We start from the raw sequence: 25,761 nt of genomic DNA on the forward strand, positions 1-25,761 counted from the left end.
AGCATCACGCTGCTGTTATGCTCTGATGAGATACTGTGCCTTGCAGTCAGCATCAGTTTGTGGCTGGACAAAGGTAATGGAATTCCAAAATCAACTGAGACAAGTTTGCTTAAATCCCTAGCTTTCTGTCCTGGCCCAAGGACCAAGGCATTTGCTGTGTGTCAGCACAGTGGCATCATTTTCCCTGAGGCATAATCTTGCGTCTGTCACGTGGAGGTCCCCTATGACATTTCTCTGTAGCTCAGAATAGAAGGTTTCTTTTTCATTTAAAAAACAAACAGACCAACCAAAAAACCCCAGAGTGCATTTGTTTATATTGCATAGCTGTGGAGATCACGTTTGTACTGCTAATATCTCATATGATGAGGTGTCAGCTCTCCTAGCTGCAGTGTGCTGTCATGCTGGCTGGGCACTCCAAGGAGTGCTGTCTTTTGGCTGGAAACGGCATTGGTCACACAGCAGGGAAGAGTCTCCTGTCACAGCCCGTAACCAGCCACAACCCAGCAGAGCCGCGGGGCTGGGAAAACCAAACAGGCCAGCTCCTACATGGAGGTGCAAAACAAATTCCCGACTGCTGGGAGGTGCTGCCATCTCAGAACGCTTTCAGCGAGAGCAGCAATGCTGACCCTCACCGCCTACCCCAGCTACAGCCCGGACAGTCGCTTTCTGCCTCCTAATAGCAGCTTGGTAACTGAGATGCAATTAGTGCTTTTAATTTCCTGCTCTCAGATCTTGACCAGTGGCTATGTTTCATCACTGAGAATTACCTGAAGTCGTAGGTTTTTAAATTACATGTGATCAGGTTCAGTCTTGTAGTGAGAGAAACAAGAAAAAATACAAACAAACAAAATCAACCAACCACCACCATAAAAAAAAAGCATTTGAGTGTTTCCCTGCCTGCTGTAAGCCAACACCGAGCACTTCTAAAAATCCCACCCAAGTTGTTTAAACGTACATGGGAGATGGTGTGTGTTTGTGTTTGTTTGTTAGTTTGGTTTTTAAGCAGATAGACTGGTTTTTATGGTCACAAGATGTGTAAAAGAGCTTTATTATTTAATTTTTAACATTTCCCATAGATCAGCAGACACTGGGAAAAAAAAAAAAAGGCACATCCACACTCAGGTTTATCATCTGGGCTATTACAGCTGTCATAAATTAATTCTCAAGTTATCTTCTCTGCAAGAATTTTTAATAGCTATATAGTATAACGAATGAAGGTTGAGCTCTTTTTTGAAATTTATCATCTTGTTGAAATGACAGAGAGCCTTTGTGGCATAAAAGGTCAGTTACTATGTTATATATAACTTTTTGTTTTCATCTCCTACTGTTCTTGCAGGAAGCTAAAAATGTTTTAGACAACAGATGTGGAACACTTAAAATATTTGGAATGTGTGGGAATATGCTGAGGGACCACCTGTCCTGCAACGTGAAAGACGGAATGGGTTTGCGAGCACTGTTTGTTATGCAGGCGGTGAACAGGAATTGTACACTGAAAGTACATTAGGAAAATTATGGGACAACTGTACCAGGTTGACTTTACTCGAGGAAACACGGTGAAGAGAGATGAATCAACAAGTTTGATACTCATTAATACTTAGCCAATAATCCACGTTTGAGATTCCCTTAATAAGTATAGCCTGGAGCAGTTACTCAGTTTCAGGAAGCTCATGGTTAAGAAAAAAAAAATAGATTTTATCAGATTTAGCCTAAATAAGAGGTTTTTTAAATTGTTTGGCTACTTCTACTAGTCAGATCCTATCTATTTAGTTACAAATTAACAATTACAGCTAGTAATGACTATATTTACTGTCCTTTGTGAAAACAAAACAACCATTTACATATTGCAGAAAACCAAGGGTTAGATAATAATTTGGATTCCTTTAGGGCCTGAGGATTTCAAGGTGATTTGTTGCTGTTGTCTGTTTTTTCTACACATTTACTATTTATCGACTGAAGTTAACAATGCAGTTTCACAGATGAGGGAACAAAGGCTCAGATAGGATCAGTATGTAGCATTTGCATTTCTTCGTTTGGAGTCCTGGCATATGAGCACCCACAGTTCTTTATTATCTTTTTCCTTCAATGATTTTTAAAAAGGAGGATATTAAAATTGAGATGATAGCTACTTCCTTGCCTCTGGGAAGGACTGTGAAGATAGTTAATGTTTATACCGCTTGACCCTTCTTTTCCTCCCTGCAACTGTTGCATGAAACTCCAGTTGCTTCGATTGCCCTGGTCCAGGTTACAGTGCAAAGGGAAAGAATCGCTCAGTGCTTCGGCCCATGGGCAGCTGTAGGCTGGGAAACAGCCCCTCAGGCTCTGCCCTAAATAATGTAAATGGCGCAAGAATCAGAAAGAACTTCTGCAACTCAGATTCATCCCTTGGTCTCTGGACTTTGGAAATAGTGAAGTCTGGTTACACTTAATGGCTTAGGTCTCTCTCTATATTTTGGGTGTGGAAGTGAAGCTGCTCTTTGAAGCTGAAATCTCTATCTGATAGTACATACCCAGAGACGGTGAATGAAACAGCTGCTGATGCACTTTCTTAATTAGGAGTGATAGAAAAAGTCAGGACACACATTAGCAGTATTTCCCACAGTGAGTACAATTCTCCCTGCCCTCGGATATAATGGCTCGCTGCTGTATACTATGCAAACAAATTACACCTACTGTGGGAGCCACAACTTTAAATTTCTCAACCTTTTCGCATGCAAAAATCCAGCATTAATTATGCTATTTTACATTTAGAGTTCCCCTTCGTTAGCTGGAGGGAGGTCTTTGTGATTAAAGGAAGCAGGTTTCATTGAGCCAGACGAGCTCTGCTCTGTCCTCTTCTTCACCTCCCCTCAGGGCAAAGACCAACAGCTTGAGGGTGACCCCTTCAAGAAGTTTCACTGAAAAGGAAGATGAGAAAGGCTGGACAGGCTCTTTCTGATGCTCTGCGCTGGAGCCAGGAAAAGGCAGCTGTTTCTGGCCTTTTTTTTTTTTCCTGGTGGCTGAGATCTGGGCTTGCTGCCATATCTGTTTGTCTGTCTGTCTCATGTTGTTTTTCTCAGAGAGCTTCAGAGGCCAGTTGCCCATAGTCAGTTGCTGGGAACAGAGGTTGTTCCTTGTATCGTCTTAACTCTCCATGCCGGAGTGTTCATGCTTGAATAGGAAACAGCAAGATCTGTCAAAATAGCCCTTTTCTTTAGGGCTTTGAGGCTGCATTCTCCACGGCCATCTGTTCCCTTTCACCCTTTTGGACAATGTTGCTATTTGAAACCAACCACTCTTTACTCTCTCCCTTTCCCCTTGTCCTCCCTCCTCCCCACCCCCCTACCCCCAAATCTGGGAAAAAGAGGAAAAAAAAGTTGTTTCTGGGCCCCTCCGGCCTCTAGAGGAATCAACCATTTTGTAGTCCAAGGATTAAAAGTGATATTTTGCAATTTTTTATTTCTCACTGACTTTAAAAAATGTAATACATCTCAGGAGAGAAGAGTCACTGCAGTCAAAAGATCATTTTGGATTTATGCGTTACTCTCCACAGAGCACTGCGGTGTCCTGTCACTGCCTGATGCAGACTACAGTGAAAACTTGGCACATCTTGGAATATTTTGCATTATAGCAGGAACGGAAGGAACCTCCTATAGTTAAGGCTATATAACTGTTTCCCTTCTAACCCTCTGTCTTCAGTCAGAAAAGCTTATCGCAATGAAATTTTCCAGTCTTGGTTGTTGTCCAAGATTGAATTTGTTTGCTTAGTTTCAGATAAAGTGAGTAATTCCTTTTTGAGAATGAGATGAAGAAAAGGCATATACCTCCTCCTCTCCACAGCTGGGAACTGCACCATGAAGAGGGGGCCTGACTTGCTGAGAACCTCCTGGAAATTCTGTGTCAGTCAGGGAGTGAAGCCAGACCCCTGTAATCCTCAGTCATTTTAATATCCTTCATGTTATATACTGCCTCTATGTCTAAGTACATAAACATATCCGTTATAAACAGGGAGCCACTAAGGTCTCTGCGTGTACTAAAATGTTGTGGCATACATCTGACAATGAGAAGGAAGATGTCCTATATACATGAATATATTTGCTGTGCAATAATTTTTTTAAAAAAAAAAAGGGAAAGTGCCCAATTAACATATGTCGTGAAGGTGCTCCAAGCACTTGGCTGCAGCTGCCAGGTGGATGTGCAGGGTTCACCAGGGCAGCCCAAAAGACACTTCTCCAGAGAAGAAGAGTGGATGGGCCACTGTCACAACCCTGTGTCATGGGCCCCTCTCTGCTAGAAATAGCTGCAGCCAGTGAGAGCTGTATAAGCAAATGCAAACTTGCAGCCACATCCTCACCAGTTAGCAAATGCCACACTCAACCAAGATGATAGTCGTTGTGAGATATAATTGAGTCCCTTGTTTGATAAGCAGAGTTAAAGTTGCACAGAGCATTTTCTACATTTAATGTTTCCTAACTTTTATGTTCCTAACCATACAACCAAAACATTCTTTCAGTTTAGTTTTTGTGATGGATAGTATTAAGAGTTCGGCCAACTCTGAGCTCCAGATGTGAACAGCTGTAATTTGCAAACAGTCATCTCTAGCCCCCAAACGTTTGGCTGACCTCTGTTTCCATGTCGCAGGCTGAAAGAGAATTGTTTCATCCTGGAATTTCAGTTTAGATAACTCTGGCTCATGATCCAAGCTTTACAGATTTAAGACTGTTGTTTTTATTTACACCTTTAGGGAACTGTAACTGTAATCTGTGGGACCAGTGTTAAAAACACTGGAGGCTAAATTTTCAGAGAAATTGCGATAGTCATCATGCAAAGTAAAGCAGTTTGCTCAGTTTGGGTACAAAAAAAATCTCAACTTGAAGTACAGTTTACCATTCATTATTAAACAAAGTCCTTGTGGTTAACAGCCCCACCCTGGACTCTTAATTATTGGATGTTTCAACCTTCTGTATCAAGAAATCATCACTCACTAAATTTGAAAATGATCCTGAAAGAGGAGCACTGCTGAAATACTCCTGTGCTCAGGAGTGAAAAAGACAGATAACTTCATTCACTAGTTCAAATCCATGGAGCTAGGCTGTCATCACAAATCATTATTTGCTGAAGTTTCTTATGCTGAGTATATTGAGAAAGGTCCACCGCGGTATAGGCTGAATGTCAGTGCTGGTGTTGAGCAAACTCAGGTGCTAGCAGTGACCTGGCTGTGGCAGCACAAAGGCCCCTCTGGCTTCTTGGCAGAATATATGTACCAAAGCAGATCTTAGTGCTCCTTTAAGACTGGCTTGCACACACCTACTGTGCTTTTCCATCTGCCGTGCAGGCATACCGTCAGCCTGCTCTGGGGGAAGTGGACAGCCGTGTCAGAAACACCCTCCATACATTCACACTAGTTGCTGCTTTTATTGGCAACTTCGATGGAGAACTCAACGTGTGACCAAAACTCGACTCCCGCTCTCCTACCCCTGTCACCCTTCCTTGCCCTGGCTCTCAAATGGAATTTTAGGTTCATTTGCAGACTGGCTGCTGCTGCTTTTGCCTCCACTGTGTCAGTTTTGCGGGTATGAGAGCTAAGCTGCCAGGACACAGTTTCTTTACCAGAACATATTTTATGAAAAAAAAATGTACACTATGAGAATACAGTGTGTGCCTTGGGCCACAGCATCCTAACGTGACCATACTGCCGTAAGCTGCATTCTGAAACTCACTGCAGCTTCAGAGCTACGTCTCCTTCTTCTCCCCTGAGATATATTAGTTTTTATTCTGCCTTTCTGGGATTTAGCCATTTCGGCCTCCAGACTTCAGACTGTTATGTTGTTGGGTTTTTTTGTCCCTGTCAGGGAGGAGTGTAACAGCTGGCTCATTTGGTTCTAGCCTGGGAAGTTCGGAAGTGGCAAATCCAGATGATGGGTAAACACAAGCAGAGACTGATGAAGTTCAGCAGCTGAGATTAACCATCCTGGGAAAATCAGATACGATAATGCTGTGGCTGTGTAGGTCAGAGGGCTGAGGCTTGCAGCATGCAAGGCTTCAGTTGCTCTGACAGTGGGATTCTAAATCTCAGTTCTTTATTCAAGCCTTAAGGGACCTACACATGTGTAATTCTAGCATTCTGCCCCCTCCCTCCTACATGCCTTCTGATTAATATCATGATCTGTTTAATTCCCTGAGGGAACTTAACTAAAAAAATACAGCAGTAACTTCCAACATGATTGGTGAGGTGATAATTAAAAGCATTTTCTGGTTCAGAGGGCCCTAGCATTGCCAGATGCCATGATTGGGCAAGCTTTTTTTTTTTTCAACCTATATATCCTTTATATATGCAGGCAGGCAAAATTCCAGATCTGGGTTGTTTGGGTTTTTTTCTCCCCTTGTAGGTCAACAGTTCGGGATTTTATTTTCTAGTCTTGAAGAGACAGGAAGAAATGACTGTGTAGGAGAAGTTGATTGGAAGAAGATCCTTTAAGTTTTAGTCGTAAACAACGTGGCAAAGAACTCTGGACACTAAGAGTGGTGTAAATTAGTATAATTCTAGTTTTTAGAAAAAGAGGTAAATTCTCAAAAAAAAAAACATCATTAGAAAGGGAAGGAGGATGAGCTGCAGGATAAAGAATTTATCTTTGGTTACAGAAAGGAATTGACTTAGCCCCTGTCTCCTACTTGATCTTCACCGTCCCACCCACCAAAGCACTGCTCGTTTGATCATTCTCAGTGGCCACGCAGCAGCAATTGTGCCGGAAGCTCATCACTTTGTGGGATGTTGTCAGGCTGCAGAGACAGAGGGTTTACACCAGTGAAAAGAAAGTGCCTATTCCCAAGGATCTCAACTCTGTAGTTCCCCGATTTGGGCCCTGTTTCAGGTGCTGTAAACCACCAGCTGTCTTCTCACCTCCACAGATCTCCCGAGACCTGACTGTTTTGGTCATGGCTGGTAGATTGTCTGGCAAGAAATCAGACCAGCTGGATTTTCTCGTTTCTCAATATCAATTCCTCTTTTAGGTCAGCAGACAGGAGTCCCAGTACTAGCATGTGTGTGCTTCTCTGTCTGTCTGTCTGTCTGTCTCTCTCTCTTTCTCAACTCAAAACAGAATCGACACGCACTCACCAACGTCAGGGAATGAGATCCTCTGGTGCAAAACACACTGGTACCGGTGGGCGTGATGGTGTGGAATGAAAAGCAAACCAGCATCTGTCCAGTTCTCCAGAGGACTATTACTCTTTCTTGGCCTGGATAGAGGTCCCAACTGATTTTTGAGGGGTAGAATAATGGTTAATATTACTTATTTGAAAAAGCTTCTAATGTTTCATATGGAGAATACTGAATGTTTTGCTGGTCTGTCACATATCTAGGTTTATTTTCCCTCATCCCTTGGGGATGATTCCTTGTAAGTGGGGAACAATCAGCAGCAGCTAAGAGACTCTTAAACTGCAGTTCTCATGAAAAGAAGGTCTTTAGGTCAGGACCCATATTTTTGTTCTCTGTTTGCACAGTGGTTTGCATATTGCAGATGAGGGCTCTAGGAGCTGTCACAATAGAAACAATGAATGGCTAGAAAAAAGACAGCAGAAAGGACCTTTTTCTTGATCTGTTATCAGACTAGCACTGTAAAAGTCACCCAGAATGTGTACACAGATACACATAAATATAATGAGAAACAAAAAAAGTGTGAAAACTCACCTGTTTGGGACATATGATGTAAATAAACCCATGTTGTGCAAATTGAGAAGTGGGCTCATTCCCCTTCTGTCACATTCTCTTCTGTGTCCATCAGAACTTTTCAGCTGGAGTCTGGAAGTGGCAAATTTTGGTCTCTTGATGATGACGATTGAATGAGAACAACCTTTTCACTGTAATCTCTAGTAGACACTTCAGTGCTGCAGCAGTAGCATCGCTACAAACTAGGGGTGGTCAAAAAAATTTCCATTGAAATGTTGGGGTTTTTTAAACTGGGGATTAGTAGAGGTTTGCGCTTAATTGCTTCATTTGCTAAGTATGTTTTGCTGATTATACTATTAAAAAAGAAGAAAAAAAGGAAAACTACATTACCCATCATTAATTCCTAAAGAATGCCCAAAAAAGTTTTCAGTTATTTCTGATGAAAATTTGAAAAAAGCTGAAATAATCAGGGTAGGGGGTTGGGGGAGGGAAGGGTGTGATTTGCACAGATTTTGAACTGGGTGTTTTTTAGGGGTAAAATTGTCAGAGTTCCTCTCTTAATAAAAGGAGGAGCATAATAATTTTTAAAGTTGTAATTTTTACATGGCTAGTTCTGTGGCCAAGCTTGATTTCTTACAGCAGCGACTGGTTTTCCTGCTGTATATCCTAAATAATAAAAGACCATATAAAGGCAATACTCTGCTTTTGTAAGTAAGTTTTGATTTTTCTCCTAAGATGAACCAGACTCTGCTGTTGATGGGCCTGCATAACCCATTAACTGACACAGATCTGTACAGCTGGAACAAGGAGCAACATTTGCTTTAGTGTCTGTTGGTATAAATCAGTAGTTTGTGTTTGGTTATTACCTAGGGGGGTGTGTGTGTATGGGGTTTGGTCTGTGCTTTGTCTCAAGTAGATGATTTCAATGGTGGTCTAAGTAGCTGTGTACTGCTGGGCCAAGGCTTTAAATTAAAGAATCGTTTTTTTTTTTTCATCCTCACTCATTTTCTGTTAATTTTGTGAAGGTAGAGCATATGACAGAAAGAATTTGGGATGTTTGTTGGCTGATCAGTGCAGAGGGTGAGATGGTCACCACTGTAGGCTGAGAGAATCACAAGCACCTTTGGTCTAAAGAACATGCTGTGGAGAAGGGCTGCAAATGGCAGTAGTCAGCGCATGGGAGTCTGAGGGTGCTGTGGTTAGTTACTTCATACATGAGTTTGTCCTGTGGGTTGTATTTTACTGTGCGATGGGTTTTTCCACCATTGGGTATTTTTATATTTGTACTTTCTGAGTAGGTGAAGATGGAAAAATAGATGGAGGGTTGAGGGTTTTTTTGTTGTGTTTTTTTTTTTCCTTTCCCTTTTGGTGTCGTTGTTAGAGATCTGCACCAAAAATACAGAGTAAATGCAATGCAGGTGAAAAGCAGTGATCTTTATGGGCTCTGCCAATGAACCAGAAAGCTGCACAGCCTGAGCAAGGGGGAAAGTACTTTCATTCTTATTGCATGGTGTGCCATTTCTGTTGAGCTCGGTAGTTTAATTCTTTATAAATATTTTCTCTGTACTTTTGGAGGTTTTTTTCTCCTTTTAAACAAATCAGGCTTTTATCAAGATGATTTGATGTCAAGATTGAAAGATTTGGGGACTGTTTGCTTCTCCATTTTGTTATTTCCCTGTCATATTGTGCATTGATCTCTTTTTTGCATTCAATGAAGAAAGATTTTTGAATTACCTGATTGGTAGAGATTGCAAAGGGGCCCAGTGGTGGGGATGAACCTGCCAGGCAATGACCCTTTCATCTGGAAAGACAAAAATCTATATGACAATGTGAAAAGGGTAGAACTCATTGCTCTGTGCAGTTATACCAATAAGGAATGGGTTATTTTATTTTAATCAAGAGTGTAATCACATTCTGCCTGCGAGTACTCCTTGCATTTAAAAATGTTGTTTTAAGAAGTCTGTTTTATTTGATTCAAGACACTGGTCTTGTTATCTTAATGTTCATAGGATGAGACACTAATGAAACTGAAGTTCCTTTATTATTATATCCCCTTCAACCAAGTTTACAACAACTGGTACTTGGTTACGTAAGAATTTAGTCTTTAAATGATGCCTGTAGAGGACGAGAAGGTATTTGAGACCATGTCAATATTTGTAATTCTCTGGTTGGACATAACAGAATAATGCTAGAATCAGTATTAAGCTGAACAGCTTTGATCCTACTGTTTCCTCCAGTGAAAAATGGAAGGTGGAATAAACCTACCTTCCCTATCCTGCCTACATGTGGCATTCATCTCAGTGATAAGGAAGGTACTTCAGGAAGGTTTGTTTTAGTGGTGTTGATGGGGAGAAATGAACAAAATTGATCTAGCCTTGGTGTTTAAGTAGGACCAAGTGTGTTGCCCAGTTCCACCGAGAACTCATGCAGGGCAGTGGAGCCCGTGAGCCTCCTCTTCTGCTTGGAAGCAGCACCGAGGGTCTCCGTTGAAGAATCACCCTTTCTTACTTGATTTGTTTTTCCCCTGGTTGTGCAGAGGTATTTTGCATTTGACTCAGACCACAAGAAGCTTTCTTTTCACTTTGTGACAGCTGCTCAGCGAGAGTGAAGCAGCTAGTTCCTCCTTTTGCTTGTGATCCAAAACAGATACAGTCTCTGCTGGTGCTCTGAAGAGCTCAGTTTCACAGGAGACGGTAGAACAGGTACCTCATGCAGCCCTTGGCCTGTCTGCTCATATGCCCTTCGAAGATGGGTTTAATGCTGGTTCTTTTAGTGTGAGGAAGGAAGGAGTGTTTGCAGGAACTGAAATCACTACTTCATTTTACTTGAGCTGGATCTGAATAAAGCAGGGGGATATGTAGACGTCTTTTCCCACCCTTCTAGCATTTTCTCACCTTCACCTTCCCAAGCTAGGATCCCATCTCCATGCTTCTGGAGACCCACTCCTTTTCCCACATACTGCATCCATAAACTGAGATCTGCCACCTTTCTTTCATCTGTGTGTCAGCCCTGTTTTCTTCCCTTCTCTTTTCTTCTTTTTCTTCGTCTCTGTTCTCCCTGTATCACCTGTGTCATGAGAAGAAGCCACCACCCCAGCAGCGACTGGTGCGTGAGCTGTGCTCTAAGCAGGCTGGTGAGATGGAGAAGTCAGACTGCAGTTCTAGAAATAAATTAGAAAGGTAGAAAATTCATGCAACACTGCCATCTATTATGTACCAATTGTGATTACCTAGCTTTGGGAATGATCTGAGATGACTGATTGGTGTTTTCATGCTGAACTCTTCTCTGCGGTGCAGTGCTGATGAAATTTCTTTCATTTTTATCTTCAGGAGCTTCTGGAGGTGGGAAGAGGGAATCTGGTTGTGTGACAGCAGCCCTTGGCAACACATGGAGTCATAGTGTCAACACCAGGCTCATACTACAGTATCATGACTTGCCAACAAGACAGGTGAGAGCTTAACAATGAAGAGAATTTAAATAAAGCTACACCAGTAGTGCTCTGTCAGATGGACTGTGTCCTTCAGCCTCTGTGGTTATGCTACATCTGCTGAGAACCTGTCCCTCTACTGCCAGTTGTTTATCTGGGGTGAGGGGCAGTCAGTATCCTTTGCTTTTCAAGGATGGCCAGTCCATCAGTGCCTTCCTGTATTAGGCCAGGCTTATCTGAGTCATAGGACCTACGGCTGGCCTGTTGTCACAGGGATACAGGCACAGGGATGCAAGTTCCTTGAACTTTTAGTGCATTTCGTATTGTGGAGATGTATGGTAATCCTTAAAGTGCTTTCCTGTGCAGGGATTTTGGGGCAGGAACAGGAGGCTAGTCCTTTCACTGCCACAGTTGTTTTGCTGCTTTCTACTCTTTGTGCCAAATTCTGACTGTGACTGTTAGGACAGGGAGCACCCTATCTTCTGCAGCTACTGTTTGCAAGTGGAAGCTTGCTGCCTGCACTAGCAAGTTTAACTTAGAGCAGTAACTGTGGTACCAATTTTCCATAAGCATGCCTGCAAAAAGGAGAATGCTTTCCCTTTTCACTAAGAGACATCATGCTTTCGAATGAACTATACTAGCATTTTTGACAGCAAAATTCACCTCTTAATTTAAAAGAAACTGTGAAAAACTAGGAGGCAGGACATTTGCAGCTTGATTGAGGGAACAGCTTTTTTTTTGTTTTTAAAAACCTCATAACCCATGATTTCATCTGTCCTTTGGGATATCTGCGGTTATAATCTCTTTTGGCTTTTTCTGTTCTGTTTTTGCCTTGATGTAACTGTTTCCAAAGGCTGTGAGCCTCAGTCTTAATGTTATTGATTTTCTGCCCGTTAAAGTAGAGAGCTGTCAGAAAACTTGCTATGCGAAGTTTGTGCCATCTTCCTCGTACAGCATTACCGCCCATGTGCATTCAAATTGGTGCTCCTGGTTTGACTGCCACAACACAGCACTTCTCACTTTTGGGTTGCAGCTTTTAGAGCCAGAGGAGAGGAAACCATCCTGCTTTATTCTGCACGTTACAATTAAAATTATAACAAGGGCACTTCTGTTCCTGTAAGTACTGGGCATTGTGAAGCAGCGTTAGACCTCTGGACTCTCAGGCAGCAGCTTAATTGTAATCAGGTCAAAACTGATCTAGTTGAAGATCACAGAATCACAGAATGTTAGGGATTGGAAGGGACCTCGAAAGATCATCTAGTCCAATCCCCCTGCCACAGCAGGAACACCTAGATGAGGTTACACAGGAAGCAGGAGTAGGAGACTCCACAACCTCCCTGGGCAGCATGTTCCAGTGCTCTGTTACCCTCACCATGAAGAAGTTTCTTCTCATATTTAAGTGGAACTTCCTGTGTTCCAGTTTGCACCCATTACCCCTTGTCCTATCATTGGTTGTCACCGAGAAGAGCCTGGCTCCATCCTCGTGACACTCACCATTTATGTATTTGTAAACATTAATAAGGTCACCCCTCCGTCTCCTCTTCTCCAAGCTAAAGAGACCCAGCTCCCCCAGCCTTTCCTCATAAGGGAGATGTTCCACTCCTTTCATCATCTTCGTGGCTCTGCTCTGGACTCTCTCCAGCAGTTCCCTGTCCTTCTTGAACTGAGGGGCCCAGAACTGGACACAATATTCCAGGTGCAGTCTCAGCAGGGCAGAGTAGAGGGGAAGGAGAACCTCTCTCGACCTACTAACCACCCCCCTTCTAATCCACCCCAGGATGCCATTGGCCTTCCTGGCCACAAGGGCACAGTGCTGGCTCATGGTCATCCTGCTGTCCACCAGGACCCCCAGGTCCCTTTCCCCTACACTGCTCTCCAACAGGTCATTCCCCAACTTATACTGGAACCTGGGGTTGTTCCTGCCCAGATGCAGGACTCTGCACTTGCCCTTGTTATATTTCATTAAATTTTTCCCCACCCAACTCTCCAGCCTGTCCAGGTCTCTGGATGGCAGCACAGCCTTCTGGCCTGTCAGCCACTCCTCCCAGCTTGGTGTCATCAGCAAACTTGCTGACTGTGCGCTCTGGTCCCTCATCCAAGTTGTTGATGAATATATTGAACAATACTGGTCCCAGTACCGACCCTTAAGGCACTCCACTAGATACAGGCCTCCAACTGGACTCTGCCCCATTGACCACAACTCTGGCTTCTTTCCTTCAGCCAGTTCAGAGCCCACCTGACTACCTGGTCGTCCAGACCACACTCCCTCAGTTTAGCTATGGTGTGGGAGACTGTCAAATGCTTTACTGAAATCAAGGTGGACCACATCCACTGTTTTGCCATCATCTCTCCACCTTGTTATGTCCTCATAAAAGGCAATAAGGTTGGTTAAGCACAACTTCCACTTGGTTTAGCCATGTTGACTGCTCCTAAGCTGTCCTTACTCATTGCAGGGAGGTTGGGCTAGATGACCTTTGAAGGTGCCTTCCAACGAAAACTATTCTATAATTCTATGAAATGCAGTTAGTAAAGGCATCCTTTGGACTCAGTTCTAAAGACCATGCACAGTTATATATAAATATACTCCTGCTGCTGCTGCTCTTCTAGGTTCTCTATGTTCTGCTTCTTATTCTGGTCCGTAATGAGTTCTCCTTTTCTACATGTGTGTGCAAAATACAAAGCTGTTCACAGATTTCCTGGATCGCTTTGGAGGTACATGAGAGGTGGAACTGGCAGAGGGAAAAGGGCAGAAACTGGGCTCTATGCTACTTCAGGATGCGCAAAGTTGGCTATAAAGGATTAACAACATTCCTCTGGTGGTGGAAAGAGGGAGCGGTTTTCCTAAAGTACATTTGGGTATTAAATGTAGTTTTTCCTGATTTATTTGAAAAGAAGCAGATTGAAAGTGTGTGAAATGTTGTTTTCATGTTTTTAAAATTCCATTATAAATATATGTTTAGATTCACTTTAAAAAAGCGGAGTTTTACTCTGTCCTTAACTGAGTTTATCAGGTGCACCACCTTGCTTGCATATGAAGCGGTGGGCTCATTCTGTTTTAGTTAAGCAGAAGAACTAAATCTACAGTGAGGAAGAACAACCTCTAAGTCAACATTAGTATATATTATTAAAAACAAAGTAATTTGAAACAGAAGCGTGACTTAAATAGTGATAGCTCTGTGAAGTCCATGAATGAAATGGGATATGTTCATGATGTCCTGTAAGGACTTTCCTGTTGCTGATACCTGTGTCCTTTTTTCTTTTCGGATGAATTCTCTTTTCTTAAAGTCATAGAAATCTTTCAGCTAGACATGCAGTTTCCAGTTAGAGGAAGGCCTCTAGAATTACCCTACCTGTAGCAGCACTGTATTGATTAAATGAATAAAGTTTTACACACAAAAGTTCTTTCATAATTGCTTTATATGCACTTTCAGAAATGAATTGTGAATAAAGGTACCTCAGTTCTTGAGATGCCTTTTCAGTCATCATAACGTGATTCTGCCAGGAGGTATTGGATATCAGCACTTTGAAAATCAGCACTTTTTAAGGAAGCTTAACTTGCAGGTCCAAAAATTCCTAAGTCAGTAATCACTTTTACAAATTCTCATATTACTGTATTAAGAGAAAAATTGCCTGTGATTATCTGTGTAGTCTTGGCTTTAAAGTGAAACTCTGCCCCAGGAAATTACTGAAAGCACCCAGTTGTTCCAGAGATTTGCATGACAAGTAATGAAAAAACAAGTTTTCCCTGCTTTTCACAATTTGTAACCCTGAAGAATCAATTCCGTTCAAGAAATAACCTGTGTTTTGTTCTGACTTGCCAAAAGACACATTTTTTTCTTTCGAAAGCTAGAATTCGTTCTTCTTCTGTAACCTGACCTCCTGAGGATGATTTTCCTGACTCTGTTTTCTCTCCTCCTTTCCCTGGAGTAGCCGGGGCAGTGGTGACAGTCTGAGGGACCTTCCCTTCCCTCTGAGTAGAGCCAGCGTGCTAATCCTCTCCGGGGAGTCCTGCTCAGCAAGAGAGAAAGCACCTCCTGAGCTGCCCAAGGATGGTATTCTTCAGAACGTGAAGTGATAATGCAACTGCTAAGAAGGATTCGAGCAAGCAGTTTTCCAAAACCAAACTGTGTTCTGGTCAGGACAGGCCACTGGGCTGCTAGATCACGCAGTGTTCGTTTCTGGGAAAGCCTGGAGACGTGGTCCCTGTTCCTGAAACTTTGAGGAATGCCAGGGCAGCAGGTGGCAGAATGAGTATGTAACAAACCTTGGGAAATTAAGCATAGAATTCCTACACAAGAATTTTTTAATATATTAAGTAAAAGATTCCTTCATTTTGTTTGTTCAGCAGACATTTTTTCAGCCAACTATCCCTTTTTCCACCCCACCCTCTGTATGTCTGGTGAACATTAATAAGACAGCAGCCAATTCAGCAAAGTAATGAAATTTCTAGGACATCCTGCCTGCCTTAAAATCAATTAGGTTTGCTTTATTGCTTGGATAGGAACAGGTTTCTGAACAAACAGATGAACTTTCCTCCTTTGCCCTTTTCTAGAAGCCAACGTTCTAGTTTTGGTTTCCTGCGGGCCAGAAGTAACACTGCTGGGGGAGGGCAGAAGGTTTCCAGTCTGCATTTAAATTCCTTGTGCCACCTAAACCCACAAGCGTGGACTGCAGAGTGGGAGTCTTGTAGCTGCTGAGGTGGGCTTGAGCTGCACGACTTGCACAGCGGCACTGTGGCCTACAAGCTTGGGAGAATGCGGGAAAAGTTAACTGTTTCTCACAAACAGGTCCGTGTAGGGAATTTGCTATTACCTTCATGGATACCGATACTTGGTTCTCCCTAAGCACTCTTGCAAGTAGTTAACCACGACATTTGTTTTCCTGAAATCCATATGTAAACATGCAGACCCTTTGAGTTTGGGCCAAAACCAACCGGGCTGCACTAGAAACTGTCAGACTCCTCAGTTACCCCTATGTGTATAATTATCCTTCTTTCCTGAACTGGAGTTAGCAGGCTCCAAGGTTACTGTTTTCATGTGTGCTCAGCTGTCTTTACGGGACAGCATGGCAGGGTTTAGTACGTTGACATGCTATATTTAACATTTTCGTCTTGTCTGTTGGAGACGGGGGGTGCTGGATTAAGTGAGACACTGGCCAGATCTGATACGACAGCTTCTATGAGTCTGGTTTATTTTATAGTTTTCAAGGGATTTGTGAGACTAATAATATTGTGTTAATGTCTGTAATGTGTTTTGAAATTCTCAGATGGAAAGTGCACATAGAAGTATTATTTTATAACAAATCAGTGTTTTCCTGTGGTATTTTCAATAAATAACATTTAGGATTGAGATATGGGCTGAAGCTTTCAGGCTGTGCCAGGTAAGCTGTTGTGCAGCAATTTTCCTGTTTCAGGTAGTGTGTTTCGAATGTGTAATTAAGTGGTGACTCATTATTAAAAAACAAAACAAAACAAAAACCCCTTCTCTCATTCAGACTAACGCCAGACATAACTTTTGTTGTGTCCTTGGTTACAGACCAGCTGTTTTGTCTTGCTCTGCTTACTGTCATATGAATAAGCCCTGAATAAGCATTCCAAAATTGTGAAGGTGAAGTAACCATGGCACTCGCTGGCCAGGGGAAGGGCTGGGGAGAGCTGAGGGGAGTGGGGATGAAGTTTTACATTTATATGATTTGCTAAGACCAACTGCTGTGATTCTTTACCATAAGTTTGTTCTAATTTTGGTGAAGCAGTTTTTTCAAATTGAACAGATGTTTAGTTGTAACTCTACCAGTCATTGAGAAAATATATTAAAAATAGAAATAATGTAACCTGTTGTAGTCACGATGGTTTCAGGGCATAAGTGAGACCAGATTTATCTCTCCCTGTAAGACACTGAGTGTAGCTGTTACGTGGACTCTGTAGCTGTTCGTTAGCTGTCCCGTTAGCCCAGGTGAGCTTTTCATCCATAAAAAGGGAAGCAAATAAACCACAGAAAATAAAACCATTTCAAACAAAGCAAGTAGGCTGTGGAGAAGAAGCATATACTAATATCTGGGGTTAACGCTTTCTAAATTTTGCATTAATAATCTAGAGGATAGCAAGTATAGTAATGAAGTTTGGAAATGGCATCCAACTTTTCTGTGTCGAAACATAATGGAAGATTGTAGCCTCATACTATAACGGGTTCTAATTATTTTGGTGAGATGGTAATATTTGCCAAAGAGGAAAAGAGGCAATGAAACATAATCAAACAGAACGTGTACTGAAATCACTCTGCGATTGAAAGAATAAGGTCTAATACAAATAAAATGCAAACAGCATTGGTGTGTTTTCTTCTGTTAACTTTGTAGCAGTTATATCTACCTTCTAAAGCAAATGGAGAAGAAGAAAATTTAATGAAAAAATGTATTCTTAATGGTATTAAACATAGTTTTGGAGTCAGATGAGGAAGATGGAGACGGCCACTAGTGTTGAGAAATGCAGACAGAAAGCTTCTCAGCTTCTTCAGTGGGAGCAGAGGAGAAGCTACTTCAGTCTTTGACATGATGGGGCAAGCAAGAGCCCACAGAGAAGTGGGCAGTGAAATCAGTTTGGCCAAAGGAGGAGACTGAGGATGTGTGAAGGCTGCCCATCATTATGTGTGCAGCAAGAAGTATTGCTCTTTACATTGCCTTCTGCTGAGCAAGAATTTGGGGAAACTCAGAAAAAAAAGTCCTAGTACCCTAAACGATACAGAAGAAAGCTCTGCGTGTGAGTTTCTAGCAGAAGTATTAGGAGAAATGAAGTGCCATTTAGCAGCTGCTGTCGAGAAAGCCTGTCTCTATATGCTACATGAATCATGTGCATTATTTAGTAATGCAGATTATGTACATAGTACAATACTATGGTGTGAGCGAATACTTTAGGTGTGAGCAAATCTGCAGATGGCAGTGGATAATGAGGTCCAGTAAACAGTGATAGAAAAGGGATATGGCTATTGGGTTGTTTTAAAATGGAAGTGGTGTAAATTATGTATCTGTTCTAAGCCATCTTATTATATAAAGTGCCTATCATATGGAAAATCAGCTCCTTGGAAACATAAAGAGGTGTTGGGTTTTTTTGTATGTGGTGTTGTTTTGGGTGGGTTGGTTGTTGTTTTAAGATGAGAATGATGCTATAGAGCCATGCAAGGGAAAGGAAAATGTGCAGGAAAGTAGTTTTTTTCAGATTAGTTTTTTTACAGTTATCCATTACAGACTATGCTGCTTTTGAAGAAATAGCTGTGGAAAGACTGCAGGAGCATGTATCTGAATTCTGTAAACCCTCTCATTTAAAGAAATATTTGATTATTTTTTTTCTAGGATATACAGTTTACTCCAGAGATTTCTGCCTCACCTCTGCTATTGTTCAAATATTTTGAATCAAGACACAATGAAAGGTTGTTACGACCTCAAATTTCCATGCATGGGTACAAGCCATATCTTTTAAAATACATAAATAAGTAGCTTATGGTTTTATTCTGACTAAAAAGACTCTAGACTGATGTAAACCTTACGACAGAAATCTTTTGCTTATCTACAGATCACGTACAAACACAAGCAGCAATATGAACTTGAGTTGCATGTGAACAAGATAAAACTGGACACAACACACAACTGCAGCATAAACAGATGATTATCGACACAGTATGACACTGACTTAATCCAGAAAAAGTGCCAAATGAAAGGATGCCATAAAAATAGAGAATGTTCATTAACAAGTATTTGGAGCTCAAACATCACTACGTAACTTACTTTCCTGACTTGTGTGTTTGTTCATGTCTCTGTTTGCAGTAAGCTTCCTTCTTAATGGACTTGTGGGGGATGGTCACACAATATAAACATCGCCGTAGCCCTGTTACATTAAATCGGACTGGATTTATGGGCTTCTCCTCTTAACAGGACACTTTTATATAGAGGAAAATATTTCCACCATTCTTGAACAAGAATTAATTTACTCAGGTGCTTATGCAACGCTAATCAATTTGTTATCTAAGAATCTAAATAGAAATGAAAGGACCCTAGATAAAATGGAAAAGGACAGAAGAAAACCTTTAAATAGTTCATTTTTTTCTCTGTCCTTTTTAAAAATAAGCATTGCAGGTTTTCTTAAGGAGATTATTCTAGTGTCAAATTGACAACATATAGCAGCAGCTGTGCAAACTTCACACTCATAGATTGGTAGACTGGTAGTTCAAAACAGCCCAGACAGAAGCAGGAACATCTCTGAGGCAAACTCAGATATTAAGTTATACTGAGTCTTCCTGCTGAGGCTGGTGGCAGAGGTGGGTACTTTGTTAGATATCTCTGACTGACAGGCCGCTCAGCTCTTAGCAAAGACTCCTCTTTGGGTGCTGGTACCCTACACCAGTTATGAGTTAACCATCTCACAGTATATTTTCAAATTACTATGCAAGCATTTGCTGGCTGATCTCTGCAACACCCATGCCAGGTGCTCATAACTGAGGAAACTGAGTCATAAATAAGTAACTGGCCAGAGCAAATCCTTTGCAGCTGGGAACAGAGCTGGAATCTCTTCACTGCCTCTTATGGGCCACTAAGCTTGACCTTGCTCAACCATTAGTGTCTGTTTTAGGCACTTAAGAAGTCTTTGTACCCCTCTGTAGTATGTAGTTCCTCAGCTGGGAAGGTACTCCTGCTTCCCTCGCCAATTTTCTCCGTGGTTGAACTCACCCGCTGAACTGCTTTTAACTGTGGTCACTGACTTCTCTCCCAAATCTCGCTCCTTTGCATGCCATGCTTCTTCAGCAATGTTCACCATTACTAAATGGTTAATGAAACTGATACTGTGGCTTGAGCTTTATGGCAAAACTCTCTCTCTGCTTCATTATTTCCTGTTTCTGTTGATACCATAGCTGATTTTTCTAAGCCTCAGCTCTAGAAGTTGCCTTACATTCCTACCTCTCTTCGCAGATACGGAAACTGTTCCAAGTTGAAAGTTCCCAACAAAGCAAGTAGTTAGCACTTACATTTTTAGGAGATTAAAATGCTTGTCCAGACTCTTCCATATTGGTTAATGCAACATCTTATTTTCTAGTTTTATCAATTCCATTTTTTTTTCCTCTTCCAAAGATACCACAGAAAATGCAATTGTTACCTTGGGGAGACCTACTTAGTCACAGTGGCATTACTGTTTTAATTTTTACATATTTTCTCATTTCCATAACTGGGAAAATGGCCTTTTGCCTTGGTCTAATTGATAATTGTGTGCTTTCATGTTAATCAGATAGCAAATTCTCAGAAATGGGGGCTGTGTCTCCTGTTCTTCATTGGGAGCCATTTAAAGGTCAGGATAGGAGGAGTAAGATTACTATAACAAAATCTGTTCTGAATATAAACAGAGAACTTCAGTCTGTGATGCTGTTAATCCAACGCCCTTTACAAACACTGTATTTACAGTTCACTAAAACAGCATAAAAATGGGAGAGAGAAAGAACCAGAAATGACTTTCAGGCTCTGGTCTGAATTGACTGAAGAATGCTCTGTTTGTAAGCTTAAGCCCGTGTGCAGAGAGGGAATGAACACAAATTCCCATCCTGTTTATATAGAATCACTTTTCTGATTTTGATTGGACTTCTGTGTGAGTTTTCCTCTCAAAACAGAGTGGAATTAACCTAAGGCAGACTCTCTCATCAATATCTGAAATGTCACCACTCCTAACATCAGAGTGGCAATGGCCAAAGTTGTTTAGCCTTGGAATACCTTGGCAAATCCTCCTACCTCCTGTCTTCTTTTTTTTCTTTTTTTTTGTAATTGAAAACAAGGAAACTAAAATGTTTAAGTCAAAATTGTGTTTATTATTCAGAAAAGTTATGCTAAGTCTGTCTTGGAGTACTTAAAGCTTGGATGCATTCTTAACAGTGAAAAAGATCAGAATATCATTATGAGGGAACTGGACAACCTTAAGTAGTGCAAATATAGTAGAATATAAGATTGATAATAGAAATAATCTGTTAAATAATATTAAGCTTTACAAATGAGTTTCAGCTTTACATAAGTAGCCTATAAGTTTGAAGTGAAGCTGATACTGGAATGGTTTAGTTTATCTCAGAGAAACTAATAATTCAACAGTGTAATGCAATCATTGAAAGGGTCTGTGCTATCCTAGAGTAGATCAGGCAAGATATTAAAAAAAAAAAAAAGAGAAAATTGTTTGTACCATTGTGGAAAGGCACTGGGGACATCTCTGGAATACTGTATATGGCCTGGACATTCATGTTCAAGCTACTTTCTTCTTCTTTCTTCTCTTTCTACTGACTTTCTTCCCAGGTGAGGTCTGTGCTAGGTAGAATGTATTTATTGACACAGCAACAAGTTTGAGCTGTCACTGGTAAAAAAAAATAAACCTCAGATAAAGTTTTAAAACAAGGTAAACTTTGACATATTAACTTCAGTGGGCAAAATACATCACATCCTCTGTGAAAAAGTAGCGAGCAGACAGGATCCCGTGTTCAGGCATTACAACTTTTATGATGCTCTTAACATATTAAGGGAGAATCATCTCAGGAGTCTATATGTCTAGGATATTCTACTTTGAACTTGAATTTTGCTTGTTTTATGAATCTAATGTCATTGAACTGTTTTAGATTGACAACACAGGAGAACAACAGCTGGTGAGTGGCATTCAAAATCTGCTGTACAGAAAACAGTGTGTTGTCTTCAGTTTAGCCTTATCATTATCTAGCCTGTGTAGGATCAATTAATCTAGAAGGGTTTGCTCTATGTAGACGTTTTGATCTTTGATCTCTGTAATTCCTGTCTTAGCTGTGATCTAAAAACAGACTGAAAAAAGAAGGAACCCTCTTAACTGCGTAGAAACCGAGTACAGACTACTGGCCCACTTTAAGGAATAAAAACAATTATGACATGCTACTGCCTGAGAGGTTTTTTGATGGCCTCCAGTGTTGATGACCTGATGGGAGAGGTCTGCCCAACTTTATCATATCTACCCATCATGTTGTATCAAGCAGATAATAAAATATATAATTTTCAAATTATTAACTTCCCCTGCACTGATTGTTGCAACTGTTGGAAAAATATGATGAGAATTTTAGGACATCTGCTCCATCAAGAATGGAAAGGATGTGCCCAGCAGATGGTAGTGTATTATACCCACATTGTGGAAATATTGGAAGATACTTGTGACTAAAAGGTATAAGTCAATATAAACAGCTACCTCAGCCATCCTACTTCCAGCTCTCATATGTAATACTTATGCTGTACTTTGATTAGGGAGAGGTATGTCCTCTGGATACATATTAACAGAAAACAGTCGATTCCTCAATCCATGTTGAAGTTCAGTGTTTCTGTCAGGCTTGTGACTGATGGATAACTTCAGCTTTTCAGAGACCAGTGGGAAGTAGTGTAAAGTGCAGCTCGGTTAATGAGTATTCATATTTGAGCAACACTAAATTGAAAATAGCTAACTAGGTCACTTGTCAAGAAATGCCCCTTCCGCATCAAAAAAAGTGACAGACCTAGGTTGCAATGTAGCATGTGAGGCACTACCAAGGTTCTTCTCCTTTTGGGTTTGTGTGGCCCTTCCACATTTGCGTCACAGTGGTGGTTCATGGTCTCCCTCATCAGTCATTTCCTGCAAGTGAGGCCTGAGTCTCTGGCCAAAGTTCTTACACTGGTACTGAGTGAACAATCGACCTTCACTTTTTCTGCCATTTGACTTAATTTGTCTGTGCAGATGTCTCTGCAGTTCAGGGTGTTTACCTGTTTCACAGCACTGAACTGGGAGCTACGGAGTTTAGGTTGCAAAGACACCTGAGTTGCCCTTGTTCAGAGCTGACAGTGGTCCAGGAGCTTTGCCTTGGAGTCTGAGCCAATAAATCCATATCAGGCCTGAACCAGCACTGACGTTTTACTTAGCAAATTGATGTTTCTGGCACAAGTTGCGTGTTCATTCTTCACTGTATGTCAGTGAAGTTCTTTCTCTTTTTGTCACTATTTCTATATCTGTCTAATGATAATATAAAACTCTGTACCCATAGTCATCTCAAACCACAGATGGAAAGTCACCTAATCCCCTCTTCACTTGTGTTGATGTGTCCAGCTGGATGTGGTACCTCTTGCCTCAAAAACAAGAGGAAACTACTTTTTGCTCCTTCTTTCATACATTTTGTCTTACTTCTCACTTGTGACCTCATAATGGCCGTCTCAGTCTTCATGTGAAATAACTAAGCAGGCTGAAAAGAGAAAATAAAAGTGTAAATTAGCATGAAAAATTCAAGGAGTTCCTTACTCATCTAAATTAATTGGTATTAAATATAGGGGGAAAAAGTGCAAAACAACTTCCTGTAAGAAATATTATGAAGTTTGTAATTTGGGTGCCATTGCGGGAAAGAAGAGCCAGTCAGCAACGAGTGAGGAGCACACCCTTGAGGCTGGGGAAGGATCTGGAGCCCCTGAGCAGCTCAGGGAACTGGGGCTGTTTAGCCTGGAGAAAAGGAGGCTGAGGGGAGTCCCTATCGCTGTCTACAGCTACCTGAAAGGAAGTTGTAGCATGGAGGGTCTCTTCTCCCAAGTAGCAAGTGATAGGACAAGAGGAAATGGCCTCAAGTTGTACCAGGAGAGGTTCAGATTGGATATCAGGAAAAATTTCTTCTTGGAGAGCGTGGTGAAGTGGTGGAACAGGCTGCCCAGGGAAGTGGTGGAGTCACCATCCCTGGAGGTGTTTAAAAAGCGTTTAGATGAGGTTCATGGTTTAGTGGAGGACATGGTTTAGTGCCAGAGTTAGGTTAGGTTATGGTTGGACTCCGTGATCCTGCGGGTCTCTTCCAACCAAAATGATTCTCTGATTCCATAATGATAAGGCCATTAAGCTTGCTTTGAACACATAGTTTTCACTTCCTTGGTGAAATCTCTCCCAACAGTGTTCTTGCTAGAGAAAATCTGAGTCTTCTGGAAAGACTGAAATTAAATTTTAGATCTGTCACCTTTTTTCAACAGCCATAAAGTACGACAGTACCCCAAAAGCACATGTATTGCATCTTTATGTATAAGCTCGCGGATCCGTTAACATTTTTTTGTTCCTGTCCTTTTCTGTGATGCCCAGTAGACTCTAAGATATACTCTATTGAAGCTTTACATAAGCTAATTTTGCTGTCTCTGTCACGTGAATTTTGCACTGTTGTGTTAGCTTGTCTCCAAGGCCTTGACTTTTAGGAGTAGAACAAAGTCAACACACAAAAAAATATTGGAAAGGTCTTTTGTTTGTTTTATGTCAAAAGCATTTTGCAGCCACTAGTGTGGGTGAAAAATATTTATGCTGTGGCCTAGGACTTGATTGAATACCAATCTTTTTGGCCCAAGTCTTGGAATTTAGGATTATGCCTTTACATCAAGGAAGCATGAAGGGGACTGTTGTTTTTACCGTTGTCCAAAAACAATGAATGCAGGATGGGAAGAGCACACTTGTAGTGCTCTTTTACAATGGATTAATTTTCTTTCAATTTATAAACAGTATTGTTAAGCTTTTCCATAATTTAGAAAGCCAAAAGAAAATGAAAGAAGGAAGGAGTATTGGCTAAATAAAGTTTTGAGACACATTAGAAATGGGCATCAGGGTTGAATTTGCAGTGGATATTTTTTGCCTGTAGAAGATAAAAATGTTGCTAAAGCTATGATAAAGAAGGTTCATAGGAATCTGAAAAATAATAAAAGTAACAAATCGTGATGGCAATACATATGCTAATTACATACTTAATAATGTACATTCCTTATGCTGTGCTGTGCTCCATGGTGTGACAAGGGCTGGATGCTGTTTGGGTCCCCACCTCTGCAGACGGGGAGAAAGCAGCGTCTGTCTGAGCATGTGGTTGTGTGGAGGAGACAGTGAGTGGCTGCTGGGCTTCCGTGCTGGTCTCCCCGCTGGTCCCGTCCTTTCCAGGCCCGTCTGACCGGCTGGGTGGAAGCAGCCATGTATTCTAAGAAGAACTGCTTTGGTGCTGTTGGACCAGTACTCCCTTTAGCAGTCCTTCTCGATTTGGGATGCGTGATCCCGGGGATAAGGCAGTGTTCCAATATGTGTCATAAATAAGAATCATATCCTTCATCCCTTATTTCCAGAATGAAAGTCAAATGGAACAATATGGAAGGCTCTGAAAAGCTACATAAACTTCACAGCACCATCCCCAAATCTCTTTTCTCGGTACTGCTTCATTGTGGTAACCAGGACATGCTGGCTGGCTGGCTGCTTTCCTGCTTAGGAAAAGCTACAAGCATTTTCTCCCGAATTACCCTTCATATTGGACAATTACCAGGGCTTTGGACCTCAAAAGTCTTATAGTGTAGGAAATGACCAGGGCCAACCTCTTGTGAAGTTTCCTGGCCTCTAGAAGGCTCTCCACTGGGAAAATTATGGGAGACTCGGAAACAGAAAAGACGACAACATGCAGTTTACAAAGTAGGGAATAAGGCACATGGCAGGGAGACAGAAAGCACTTCTGGGAAGAGGAATTTCACAGAGTCTGGTGTTACATGAGCAGGAGGGAGCCGACTGGCCCTGCATGCCCCGTATTTCACGCTGGGGAACTTGCAGCAGAAGTCTGGCTTAAGTGGACGTGTGCTGGAGGGAACCTGGTTTTGTGCAGTTCCCTGGCCAGGTTGTTGCAGTTCACATACCATTTGGATAAACATCTGG

The 25,761-nt window shown here is 41.6% G+C and overlaps 1 protein-coding gene across 1 annotated transcript in view; it reads left to right on the forward strand.

The window, feature by feature from the left end:
* The window catches only part of RAD51B (RAD51 paralog B), a gene marked incomplete at both ends in the record, with an annotated part of 438,609 nt that overhangs the window by 232,424 nt on the left and 180,424 nt on the right, over positions 1 to 25,761 (forward strand). Inside the window, 1 exon segment of the mRNA XM_080345731.1 lies at positions 10,975 to 11,093. Coding sequence (XP_080201857.1) covers positions 10,975 to 11,093 — 119 coding nt within the window.

This window comes from Nesoenas mayeri (assembly GCF_963082525.1).
Source record: "Nesoenas mayeri genome assembly, chromosome: 5".
Taxonomy (NCBI): Eukaryota; Metazoa; Chordata; class Aves; order Columbiformes; family Columbidae; genus Nesoenas; species Nesoenas mayeri.